This window comes from Fonsecaea nubica, assembly GCF_001646965.1.
Source record: "Fonsecaea nubica strain CBS 269.64 chromosome Unknown Scaff53, whole genome shotgun sequence".
Taxonomy (NCBI): Eukaryota; Fungi; Ascomycota; class Eurotiomycetes; order Chaetothyriales; family Herpotrichiellaceae; genus Fonsecaea; species Fonsecaea nubica.
This window is the reverse complement of record NW_019173726.1, coordinates 136,196-148,612: the sequence shown is the minus strand read 5'-3', so window position 1 is coordinate 148,612 and position 12,417 is coordinate 136,196. Positions and strand designations below refer to the sequence as shown.

General features: G+C 52.5%; 5 protein-coding genes across 5 annotated transcripts; 3 read left to right on the top strand and 2 right to left on the bottom strand.

Annotated features, from left to right (window-relative positions):
* Window positions 1–25: 25 nt before the first annotated feature.
* Window positions 26–1,378, bottom strand: AYO20_07540 (hypothetical protein; the record flags this gene model as incomplete). Its single annotated transcript, XM_022645825.1, has 1 exon — window positions 26–1,378. One exon carries the CDS (start codon window positions 1,376–1,378, stop codon window positions 26–28), a length of 1,353 nt encoding a protein of 450 aa, XP_022498235.1.
* Window positions 1,379–2,693: 1,315 nt separating this feature from the next.
* On the top strand, window positions 2,694–4,436 carry AYO20_07539 (hypothetical protein; the record flags this gene model as incomplete). Its single annotated transcript, XM_022645824.1, has 1 exon — window positions 2,694–4,436. The coding sequence occupies one exon, from the start codon at window positions 2,694–2,696 to the stop codon at window positions 4,434–4,436; it is 1,743 nt and encodes a 580-aa protein (XP_022498234.1).
* A 1,299-nt stretch (window positions 4,437–5,735) lies between these two features.
* On the top strand, window positions 5,736–6,543 carry AYO20_07538 (hypothetical protein; the record flags this gene model as incomplete). The annotated part of the gene is made up of 2 exons (XM_022645823.1): window positions 5,736–5,897; window positions 5,950–6,543. The coding sequence occupies 2 exons, from the start codon at window positions 5,736–5,738 to the stop codon at window positions 6,541–6,543; spliced, it is 756 nt and encodes a 251-aa protein (XP_022498233.1).
* A 40-nt stretch (window positions 6,544–6,583) lies between these two features.
* Window positions 6,584–8,528, bottom strand: AYO20_07537 (hypothetical protein; the record flags this gene model as incomplete). The annotated part of the gene is made up of 4 exons (XM_022645822.1): window positions 6,584–6,801; window positions 6,911–7,191; window positions 7,245–8,349; window positions 8,402–8,528. The coding sequence occupies 4 exons, from the start codon at window positions 8,526–8,528 to the stop codon at window positions 6,584–6,586; spliced, it is 1,731 nt and encodes a 576-aa protein (XP_022498232.1).
* A 315-nt stretch (window positions 8,529–8,843) lies between these two features.
* AYO20_07536 (hypothetical protein) lies at window positions 8,844–11,749 on the top strand (the record flags this gene model as incomplete). The annotated part of the gene is made up of 2 exons (XM_022645821.1): window positions 8,844–9,088; window positions 9,139–11,749. The coding sequence occupies 2 exons, from the start codon at window positions 8,844–8,846 to the stop codon at window positions 11,747–11,749; spliced, it is 2,856 nt and encodes a 951-aa protein (XP_022498231.1).
* Window positions 11,750–12,417: the final 668 nt, after the last annotated feature.

The window sequence follows — 12,417 nt, the reverse complement described above, 5'->3', positions numbered from 1 at the left end:
GCAACAGCCATCATCTGATCTAAGGTCACCATGCCTTAGAAAGACTAGATAGTCTTTCTGGGCAGTACATTAGTTTGATTGCCTCTTCGCAATGAACCCCAATGTCCAAATCCCAAATCCAATCCCATTGACTGTCCAAAATACGTCGGATTCGCTCCAGATCATCTTCAACTCCAGGCGTTTCAAATTCGTAAAGCATGCCGGCATTTCTGCTCGCGACAACAAGTCGTTGGTCTCGCTCTCTCCGCACCGAATCGTACGCCGCAAAAGCATTCGCAAGGTGAACAGTTTCAGGCGTATGCATTTCTCCGAGAAGTCGGCTGAGGACAGCAGCATCCTCTATGGCCATACCCGCCCCTGCACCGAGGTGTGGAGTGGAAGCGTGAGCGCAGTCACCCACGAGACAAATTTTGCCTCCTCTGACAAAGGACGCCGCAGGAGGTAGGTCGAAGAGGCCCCATTTATCAGGCTTTTTCAACAAGGATAGCAGCTTGCTCACGGGCTGACTCCAGCCCTTGAAATCCTCGAGGACGTCTTCCACGGTGACGGGAACAACCCAGTTGGTGCCATGATTCCATTTCGGCGCATCTCGAAAGGCGACAACGTTGAGCGTCTTGCCTTGGTCAATAGGGAATGTTACCAGATGGCCACCGTAGCCAAAAATCAGAGCCTGGGTCATTGCCACCCCTTTCCCCAGGACACTGATAGCATCATCGATGGGTATGAGTCCTCGATAGGCATATTTGCCTGTAAATTGTGGTTCGTACTTTTCCTGTTCGCCGTGAAGGATATTCCGCACCTGCGATTTGACGCCGTCGCAACCAACGACGGCATCGAAGATTTCCGAGGTACCATCCGCAAAAAGAACCTTGACACGTTTCCCATCGTCCTGTATATCCACACATCTTTTGTTGAAATTGACCAGGCCACCTCGGAACCCACCAGGGAGGAGATTCACCATAGCGTCCAAGAATACTGCCCGATGGACATTGCGGAATTTGTTCTCATTGTGGATGGTACATATTCTTTCAAAGGCCTTGTCCGTGTTGGCTCCTCCTCTTCCGTCCATGCCCATATAAACATTGGCAAATTCCGACATCTCTCGGCCGTCGACAGTCACTGAGGGTGCTTTGTCCGCGATTCGGCTGTAGGAGTCGTAGATTCTGGGATCGATCGCGTGCATGGCTCGCACCGCGTTGGGGAGAAAGCCAACACCGGCGCCAATCTCGGAGAAGGCATGGGCAGCTTCGAATAGATGTGGTTCGAGAACGCGTTGATCACAATGTCTCAAGATCCCTAATAGTAGACTTAGTCCGCCGATACCTCCGCCAATGATTGCTATCCGCAGAGGGCTTTTGCCATCTTCAGCGTCTCCCATGATGAGCTAGTTATAAATTTCAATTGAGCAGCCGAAAGAAAACTGTATCAAGAAGTGTCCGGCATTCCAATGCATTGGCGACTGGCGACAACGGCCTTTTATACCCATGGTGTCCAGAGTACTTGTAAATGTCACTCTTGCAAGTCTTCTGCTCGAATGAGGCATAAAGTTGTCGCATCTCAGTCAGAGCGCATCGAAAGTGTCAAGAAAATCTATCGCGCCGGTAAGCTCGTATTGAAGTAAAAGCTGACACGAACGAGATCGAGAGTTTCAGTTGGGGATCTTCGTACGGGCGGACTGCAAATTCCTGGCTCGCTGGGTAGTCCAAGCCTTCGCTGAGACCACATCATTGTGGGTGTGATAACCCGTCTCCAAGCTTCGCGATATGGGTTATTAAAATATCACACGCAGACTTAGGAGTCAGCATCAAGAATCGTTTATGGTGGAGATGGAGTGAGCAGAGAAGACTTGCGCGCGGCCGTGTCGATATGTTACCGCATTGGGTTTAACGCATTTATCTCGGCAAAGATGCCAGATACGTGAGTGAGGCTCTAATCGGGACTCCTCGAATCTCACCCATCTCGTCATCAACACCAGAGATGAGGTGGCATTCTTGTCACTTTTTAGATCGGCTAGTCATCGCTTGGGAATACTCATGTCTCTTACAGTGATGGAAGGATTTCTTCTCAACTCTCACCTCAAGCATTTCCTGGCCCCCAAACATGGTGAGGCATCGAAGAGCTGCGTAGCCGCTGACCCTTTTCTAGCCGCCCAGCAAGATATACACCATTCGACTCAGCAAATGAGGCTCCAGCGTCAGGCGACCTTCTCCCGTCCCTGTTCATCTCATTACACCTGGCTATAAACTGCCCAGAAAGCCATCTAGGCAATGAGAGGCTGCCTACGCGCCCTGTGACCTTCAAGACCATGGCCACGTCTTCATGCTCCTGTGGAATGCTCTAGTATCCCGCGTCTCCGTGGACATTGGCGAGACGGGAATGGTGTGGTGTCCTTCCAGATATATTGTTCAAACAAGCGGCGAGGTGTCAGTGGCACTGACTAACTGTTAGCACTGTTTGAGAACGATACCTGCTCTTTGCTCCTGCATCGGCGCCTACATGTTGTCACAGACGGAAGCGCCCTCCACGTGGTACTGACATATTACCTTGCAGGATTCCCCAGAAATGTTCTCATCATCCTTCAGGTCGACCGTGCACCGTATCCCCAGAATAGGTCTGCCAGTCAAGGACAGACTTGTTGACCTTTCACCTGGGCCTGTCACTAAGACTGTCGTTGTCAACCTTTCTCCTCAGTCATGGAGACCTCAAGCCCATTGCCAGACACGCCAGTGTCCCTGCTGAGAGCTATTGACGGTAGTCACCTTAGATGGTCCGACTTTCGAACGATTGTCCTCAGTGCATTTCGGATCATCTTCACCGACAATCTCCAGTTGTCCGAGTTGTCACGGCCCTTCTCTGACAGACTGAGGCCTTGCCTGCAGAAGCTTGACCGGTTCGACAATCAAGAGATAGAATGGCGGGAACAGGTCACAAGTAACAAGGGATTTGGATCGTCAATGGTGTTCCCTCCGAACATCCTCCCCACGACGGGTGTCAACCTCAACCTCCATCGATCTCTGGCCCCAAAGCTCAATCGAGAAGCACTTCCGCCGCGAGCCGTCAAGGCTCAAGAGAGTCTTTTCGAGCTGCCTGTTCCTCGACCTGGCCTCCTTACTGGGTTCACGACGCAGGCATTCAACGAGAGAGAATTGTCGGTTCTGCCTCATTGCACATCAGCAACGGGGACGATTGTCGATTTCGACTCGGGCACCGTGTCTCCAGGAACAAACACCTACTGCCCGTTCCTTGTCTTTGAGCGATTGAACACCACGTCGGAGGATGCTGTCCAGTCTGCCAAAAATCAATGTGCAATCGCCGGAGCCCACTGTGTCAGGGCCTTGCAGCTTTTGTTCAGAAAATGCACTAAGCCCCGTCCGGTCTTTGAAAAACCAATATCATTCTCTTGTGCCCTCGACAATTCCATCGCTCTTGTCTACTACCACTACGTTGATGCTGACGGCCGCTACTGTATGTCGGAACTCTCCAGGTTCAATCTTGACGACACGAGTGCTTTCAAGGAATTCCAGGCATGGATCGAAGCGATCGAGGATTGGGGATCGACATACCTCCTACCCGTCATTAAAATTGCACTGAGACAACTCCTCAAGAGCCATGGGACCCCGCCAATATCACCTATGCCATCACTCACGCTGTCAATTGACACGGCCGCGGGAAGTGATGAGGTCTTGATGAAAGTCCTCCGCTCCACATTTGGCACCATCAAATGGAAATGTGAAGGGGAGTGCGAAACCCCGCTGAACAGTAGTATCGCTCACTGTGGCACGCCACTCGGCGCCCGCAAAATCAGGACCCTGGCTCTGTCGCCCACCTCACCGGTTGATATAATGAGCGTGGTGTCGGGGCCCACCACGCCACTTTCCGTGTGGCGTATGAGGCCAGACCGGTCCACCAGATCCCCTACTGCCCGAAGGCATCCTTTGTCGCCCTTGAGACTACGATCTGATATCCCGGACTCTCCATGTCGACGCGCCAGTCTCTCCCCATGCACCCCTCCGCCAGAAGCCCCCAATTCGGCGAAATCCCCTATGCTGGTACTGCAGAAGAGGGTAGATTTGGCCATGGATGAAATCCAAGAACTGAGGGCTCTGGTGCAGATACTACAGGGGGAACTCGAGTCGACGAACAATCAACTCGAGTTGGGCAGGAAGACGGCCGACATCATGACACCCGAAGCATGTGAAGACGTTCCCGGCCGTCCGACAACTGGGCATTCAACCAATTTGAGAGATTACCTTGTCCGGAGCCTTTCTCCGCTCTCCCACCTACCGTTGACCCATGTTACTCAGAACCTCCTGGCCTCTGGGCTGTTATTGCCTTGGGCCCTGTGCTTGTTCTTACTTGTCTCAGTTCTTTTATCCGATGACCTGATGGTGGCTGCGTTTTATCTAGCGCAGTTACCAGGAAGCGTGTTTGTCTGACATGGTGTGGACGGGCTGGAGGGAGCATGCAGATTAGATTGAGCGATCTACAAATCTATCGATTCGTCAAGGCGGATCGTGTACTTGTACTCTGGTGTGTTGTATCTGGTGTGGGTATACGGTTGGGGGGTTAAAGGGGCCATTGGAAGGGAAGTCGGCCTGGGAGCATGTGGCTTCATCAGTGGAAGTGGTTCGTCCCATAACCACGCGTTTCGCGTTCCAGTAGATACGAGTATCGATGGCCCCTTGAATATGACGATCCTCCCCAGCTTCTGTTCGATCTATCTCCATAGGGTTCGTCGCAAATCTATGAGGATGATCGCCCCGAGCGTGTGGTTCCCGAGGGCTTGTGGCGCCGTCCCCAGAGTTGAGTCTGCCATCGTGCTCTGTGTGGATACGCTGATTGGCGTGCTCGACGAGGCGCCTCTATGTTAGATAACCGTGTCGTGATTGCATGATTGGCGCGCATGGGATGGAGGCACAAAACTTCTAGGTAAACAGACCTTACGAACACGAGCGCGAGTGGCTTGGCTCCCTCTGATCTCGGCAAAAGATTTGAAGAGCATTCAAGATCTAAGCAGAAGGCTGAGTTAGTTGGAGGGTAGTCAACTTTGTTTACGAAAGGACCTGTAGGTAGTGGCCTCCACGAAGTAAACAAGCATACAGAAGATCGTCGGGATCTACCAGATAAGATGAAGCGCTAAAGGCGTGAGGCAGAGAGCACACGCCACCCAAGCGCCACAATTATGCTGAATCCGACAGGCCTAGCCGGCGCCTTACCGTCTTTGTGCAACCAGACTAACTATTTATGGTATAAACATGGCAGTACCGTCCCGCGTCCCCTGAACAAAGCTTGGCTTGGCTCTTCGCCAAATTTCCCTTTTAAGAACCTGTTCGCGTCTCCCCAACCTTGAAAATGGCCGGGACCGTTCGAGAAGCATAAACACACCTATCGACACAGGCTGGAAAGGCAGTTTAACGTTAGCCACTAACCTCCAATCCGGCTTTACAATGTTGATGTCGGGATCGAAAATTACATGCAAGGTGATTGAGGCTTTGTGCCGAAATTCCATCAACTGAGACTTTGGAGACAGGAATCTCCTGGCCCGCGATGGTAGGTATACCTCCTAACTGGGTGAGTCTGATCTTTTCTATATATCTTGATGCCAATGTCGCTCCTCAGTCCTCTTCATTCATCATCTTCCACACACTCTCTCTTCCCTCCCGTGTGATATCTCTTTGGCACCGAGTGCCGTCCATTCCTTTTCTGTGATTCTAGTCACTCCTTTTATCGCAAATATGTTGACTTCAACTCTTCTTCTCGCCTCTCTCGGCGTTGCCGCTGCGTTCAAGAACTCTCCCGATGTCACGGTCAGAGTGACGTCTACTCGGACCATCGCCTTCTGCGCGTACCCTACCGGCTTCGGTCCCTGTGATGGGGCCAGTCAAGCCTGGGAGGCCGTGAGCGAACCTACCAAACCGGCTGCTAAAGGTTGGTTCGGTGGGTTTGGAGGTCGTCACGGGCCACATGGGCCAGGACGACTGGGCGGCTGGCGCGGTCCCCCTCAATTCGGGCCTCACGGTGGTTCTCAAGGCGGCTCTGAGCAAGGCGGTTCTCAACACGGTGGCTCTCAAGGCGGCTCTCAAGGCGGCTCTCAGGGCGGTAGCTATCAAGTCGGGCCTCAAGGTGGCTCTCCAAGCGGCTCTGAGCAAGGTGGCTCCCAACACGGTGGCTCTCAGCAAGGTGGCTCTCAGGGCGGCAGCTACTATCAAGTTGGGCCTCAGGGCGGATCTCAAGGCGGCTCTCAACATGGTGGCTCTCAAGGTGGTTCTCAGCAAGGCGGCTCTCAGCAAGGCGGCTCTCAGCAAGGCGGCTCTCAACATGGTGGCTCCCAAGGTGGCTCTCAAGGTGGCTCTGGACACGGAGGCTCACAAGGAGGTGGCTATCAGGGTGGCTCTCAGCAGGGCGGCTCTCAAGGCGGTGGTTATCAAGTCGGCCCTCAGGAAACGCCAAGCTGGAACGGGTGGCTCCCTGGTTTTCTCCAGCCCGGCCAAGGCGGCAATGGAGGTGTCCACACTGTCACAGTCACAGTATCGCCTACCTTGAATCCAATCTCGACCACAAAAACGTCGTCCCCAGCCCTCACCTACAGCTCGAGCACGACTTCTTCTACACCGATGACCTCGTCGACCACCAGCTCTTCGCTATCATCATCGGTTGGACCCATCGGAGATAGCACTACCACCTCTTCGTCGTCCACTTCAATGTCAACATCAACGACGTCGGATTCTTCTAGCACTAGCACTACGGATTCGACGACATCATCGATGACCACGAGCTCTACCACAACCTCTGCGACGACCTCTGCGACGGTCACTCCAGATACACCCCCGGACCGGGTAATGGGTGACGGAAGCTTCTTGGTGTCTCTCAATGGGGGTCTCGGGTCGAAGATGAGGCGCCAAACGCTTACCAGCTACCTCGGCTTCGCGGGAACTGTTGCTATTGCTGTCACTGACATGGACGACGCTTGGGCTCTGGTGTACGATGATCAAAACCAGATCCTCGGGTTCAGTGGGCAGTCTGGCTTCATGGGCTTTGACAGCGACACAATGACGGAACCACTTCGCAAGTCCAGCACTGATGGCACCTATGCTCCAGCCGTCTATTCCGGATGGGAAATCAACGCCATCTCCGGTGACATTGACTTCGGAACCGCCCAATTCTGCGTCTTCACCAACGCCACGGTCTTCGCTTATTGGGATTTCGTTCTCCCTGATGATTGTTTCCCTGTTAGGCTCACCGACACAAGCATCAACCCTGGCACGACTTCAACCACCAGCAGTATGTCCAGCACCACTTCCTCCAGCTCCACTTCCTCGACCATGACCACCACCACCACCGCCTCTTCAGTGGTGGATGACACTTCCACCTCATCATCCTCATCCTCAACCTCCATGTCCACTTCGTCTAGTTCCACGACCTCTTCGTCCTCTACCTCGACGACCAGTGAGTCGAGCACGTCTTCTATGAGCGAGTCGAGCACAACCAGCTCCACCTCTACTTCGTCTAGCTCCGCCTCATCTGCGGTGGATCCCTTCTCCACTTCATCAAGCAGCTCGAGCACGTCGACTCTATCCACGACTACAAGCAGCTCGACATCCACAGATTCGACATCCACAATGAGCACGACCACGAGCTTTGATGTTATCCCGACTTTCACCACGTCTTCTACCAGCACCAGCTCTATGTCGAGTAGCTCCGCGGTCGGACCTGTTGAGCCCCCAACCACGACTTCCAGTGCCACGAGCTCGACATCCACAATGAGCACGACTACCACCTCTGATGATTTCCCGCCTTTCACTACCTCTTCCAGCAGTACAAGCTCCATGACGAGTAGCTCAGTTATTGGTCCCGTCGAACCTACAACCACGAGTTCCAGCAGCACAAGCTCAACTTCCAGCAGCACGAGCTCGACATCCACAATGAGCACAACCACGAGCTTTGATGATATCCCGCCTTTCAGCACATCTTCTAGCAGCACAAGCTCCATGACAAGTAGCTCATTGATTGGCCCTATTGAACCCACAACCTCGACCACATCGGCTGACAGCACATCTACGACTACTTCTGAGATGACGACCACAACTTCTGACATGACTACTACTTCTGAGACGCCGACTACCACTTCGACAATGACGACTACTTCGTCGAGCTTGATTGATCCAGTGGAACCTACCAGCACATCATCATCCTCTACAATGTCTACTACCGAATCGTCAAGCTCGACTAGCTCGACCAGCTCGACAAGCTCCACGACCTCCACGACCTCGGAGACGACCTCAACAACCTCGGAGATGACCTCGACAACCTCAATGACCTCCACGACCTCGAACGGGGATGCAACGAGCACTACAAGCAGCACCAGCGCATCAAGCAGCACCCCGATCTAGACGACCGTCACACCCGACAATTTTCCTTTTGTCTTTTTCATTGACTTCTAACGTCGGCAGCAAGGTGTTTCCTAGGGGATGGAGCGAGGAAGGAGGAATGGGCGGTCGACTCTGATTTCGCATTTTCACTTCTTCCATAATTCTATAATGAGGCTACTCATGTTTAACGCAACATAGATACACGATAAGCAATGTTGATCAAAGATGACACGAACTGTTTACTTTCCCGTGCCTTGATCTGTCTCTCCTCGCAAGGGTAAACATGATTAAGCTCGAATTTAAGCTCACAGAGAAGGTTCTGTCTAGACTCGCTAGCTTGAGACATCGACGTCATCATTCACGTGGACGCGCGTGAACACGCGTAGGACGCGCCGCGCGTGCTGTACTCGGTATATCTCTTCTTGTGGCTTGGTGGACTTTTTCACAGTGCCACTATACCCAGGGTGACAGACGATGTTTTCTAAGCCTTTCAAGCCTCTCACTATCCGCAAACCCGGGGGCAGCGAAGCTCTCGACCAGGGGATACCACCAGCCAAGCGAAGAAAGCTCACTTCCGACACTCGTACTGAAGCAGCGAAGACGTCATCCGATGAGGGCGCAAGACCACCCCTCAAGTTGATCTCAAACCCTCCAAGTCCTGCTCTGGAGCTGAATGGCAATGAATCAGAGGGCCCCGAGAGCTATTTCGCGATTCTTTGGTACGTGACCTATAGACCTCGCAGACACCGTTCACTCATGACTACTCCAGGCGTATCCCCACGAACAAGAAGAACAAAACTTGGACGGATGATGGGGTCCTCGCCGTAAAGGATGGCCAGGCAACACTCTATGCAAAGCCGGGAAGGATCATTGGCCGCACTGCCATCGCTTTACCCCTACAGCCCGGCTTGAACCTGACCATTAGTGGAAAGGAAGTCGAGGTCGATTCGCAAATCAGCAAGAATGCCTACCTCCAAGCGATCGGCTCCAAGCCCAAGCCTACGGACGTCGAACATAAGGCCGCACGCGCGTCTCTGTCAACGAAACCCTCTGATATTCCACAGGCAAAGTTAAGCATACAGAGTCAAATGAAAGCTCAAATACAGAAAGAGAAGGCTCGGGTCCAGAACCAACGTCCTCCACCACTCAGTCGTGCCAGCGGATTCAAACAACCACTGAAGGAGTCGACGATAATCCCACAAGGCTCAGGTGAATCGCCGAGACCACGGCACGATCCCAATGCGGATGGAGCAATTGTCTTCAGGAGACCCGAAGGTCTACCTGGGCGGAGACAAATTGTGGACGTGGTGTTAGACCCCCTAATTGGCAAGAAGTTGCGACCACATCAGCAAGAAGGAGTGAAGTTCCTCTACGAATGCGTCATGGGGCTGCGTAATCCTGATGGTCAAGGATGCATCCTGGCAGACGACATGGGACTCGGCAAGACTCTGACCACAATCGCGCTCTTGTGGACATTGCTGCGGCAAAATCCAGTCTTCCGAGAACCTCCGGTAATAAGAAAGGCTCTCATTGTCTGTCCGGTAACCCTCATACGGAATTGGAAACGAGAATTCCAGAAATGGCTCGGGTCCGACAGGCTTGGGGTGCTTGAGTTTGAAGATCAACAGACTCGTCTGAACAACTTTGATGGAAAAGTCTACCAGGTGATGATCATTGGCTATGAAAGATTGAGGATTGTAGCCGATGATCTTGCCAAAGGACCACCCATTGACATTGTTGTCTGTGACGAAGGTCACCGTCTCAAGACCATGAAGAACAAAGCCGCCCAAGCTATTGAGTCGTTGAATACGAAGCGGAGGATCATTCTGTCGGGGACTCCAATACAGAACGACCTGGGCGAGTTCTTTGCCATGGTCAACTTTGTGAACGACGGGTGTCTGGGCTCTCAAAAGGGTTTCATCCGGGACTTTGAGAAACCCATTATGAGGAGTCGTCAACCGGATGCGTTGCCGGCGGACATTGAGCATGGTCAAGATGCAAGTGAGGAATTGACTCGTACGACGTCGGCGTTTATACTACGCAGGACGGCGGACATTCTAGCAGACTTCTTACCCCCGAAAACGGAATATGTGCTGTTCTGCAAACCAACACCAGCCCAGGCAAAGATATATCGGAGCGTTATCCGTTCACCTATGTTCAAAAGTGCATTGCGCAGCCAGGAGACGGCATTTCAGCTGATCAACATTTTGAAGAAACTCTGCAACAGCCCGGCATTGATGGATCCCAACTATGGCAATGATGAATCAACTCCCTCGTCGTCGCTTGTCACGTTAAACGAAATGCTTCCCGATGGGTTGTCCAGACTGTATCAGAACTCAGTGTCTTGCAAGATCCGTCTCCTCGATCAACTCCTGCAGCAAATTCGCACGAATACCGATGAAAAGGTCGTGGTCATTTCCAACTACACCTCGACGCTCAACTTGATCCAGCAGCTAGCAGCGAACTCCAACTTGTCTTTTCTCCGTCTTGATGGTTCAGTCGCAGCTAAGAAGAGACAGGCCCTCGTGGACAAGTTTAACCGCTCAACAGCGACACAGTGCTTCATGTTTCTTCTGAGTGCTAAGGCAGGCGGAGTCGGGCTCAATCTGATCGGGGCAAGCCGTCTGGTTCTCTTTGACGTGGACTGGAACCCTGCGACGGACGATCAGGCAGTGGCCCGCATCTACCGACAGGGGCAGAAGAGACACTGTAAGATTTACAGGTTTCTGATCAAGGGTGGCTTGGAAGAGCGCATCTGGCAGCGGCAGGTGGTCAAGCGAGCATTGGCGGACAGTATCATGCAAGGCGGGTCACATCTGGGATCGTCCGCTTTCAATGAGCCGAAGACGAAGGCTCAAAGTGGCACGTCAAGTTTTAGTCAAGAAGAGTTGAAAGACCTTTTCCGCTTGGACGAGGGCAGCGGTTTACGAACCCATGACCTGATCGACTGTGGTTGTGAGGGTGCGGGACAGGAGGGAACAGGCCAGGATGAAAATGATGGCGTGCAACAGGATCCGTCACTAGGTGGGAACGACAAAGACGGGTATGGCGATGAGAAGCTCGAAGACCCTGCTGGAATATCAAAAGCCCTGTCGTCAGCAAACACGCCGAGCGCAGAGATGCCATCCATGGTGACTGAACTTGAGGCAGAGAAACATCAACTGATGCAATACAGGCATGTGGACACTTCAATTCTGGCCCAGGAAGACGGAGATCAGAAGCTGAGGGCACAAGTGTTGGCTGCAATTGATGATGTCTGTCTCGAGCAGGTGGCCACCCTTGACCAGGACATGATAGGAGGCGGTGGAATCTCATATATATTCAAGAGGACCAAAAGCAGTCGGTGTCTCGAGGAAGAAGACAGCCCACGAACGACTTGACAACAAGATTCTGATGAGCTTCAATGCTCCCGACCAAGCCACTACAATACTGCAAAGATCAGCCCCTTCTGAGAGAATGAGGAATATTCAAATGACACAAGGAATTGCGAGGAGCTCTTCTACATCGGACTTTTGTAAGACGAAGCGCTCGCTAACAATTCTTCAATCATTTAGCTAGACGCCATGGCTTGTTTGATACAAGAGACACGAAGCTTTCGGGGACTACGATGAAATGGAGTTTACCAAGTACATTGCTGGTGGTGGCAGGGTCCATCTCATAATACACTCCTTTTCGCGCCACCTCGCCAATGTCAAGACTGAGAGAATACAAACGGCAGTCACGGTAAGAGGCTCCTACCCGGACGACATGTTTTGGAACAGGACGTCAAAACCCCGAATACGTGACAAGACAAAATTGCTTTGGAATCCATCGACGGATCAGAAAAGGCCTGGTTTTACCTCTTCGCTGCGACACGCTTGTATCGAACAGCTGGAATCTGCCGATGCGAGATTTGACAATGCATCTGGCGTCTTTGGCCCCTGACCAGGTCCAATTCAGTTTAGACTGTATGCGTCAAGTCAATCATTGCTTCCAAAACAGGCACTGGTGCAAGCCACGTTCAGGCCTCTCTACCCGTTTAAGTAAGTAAAGAGGGCGAGCTAACGGT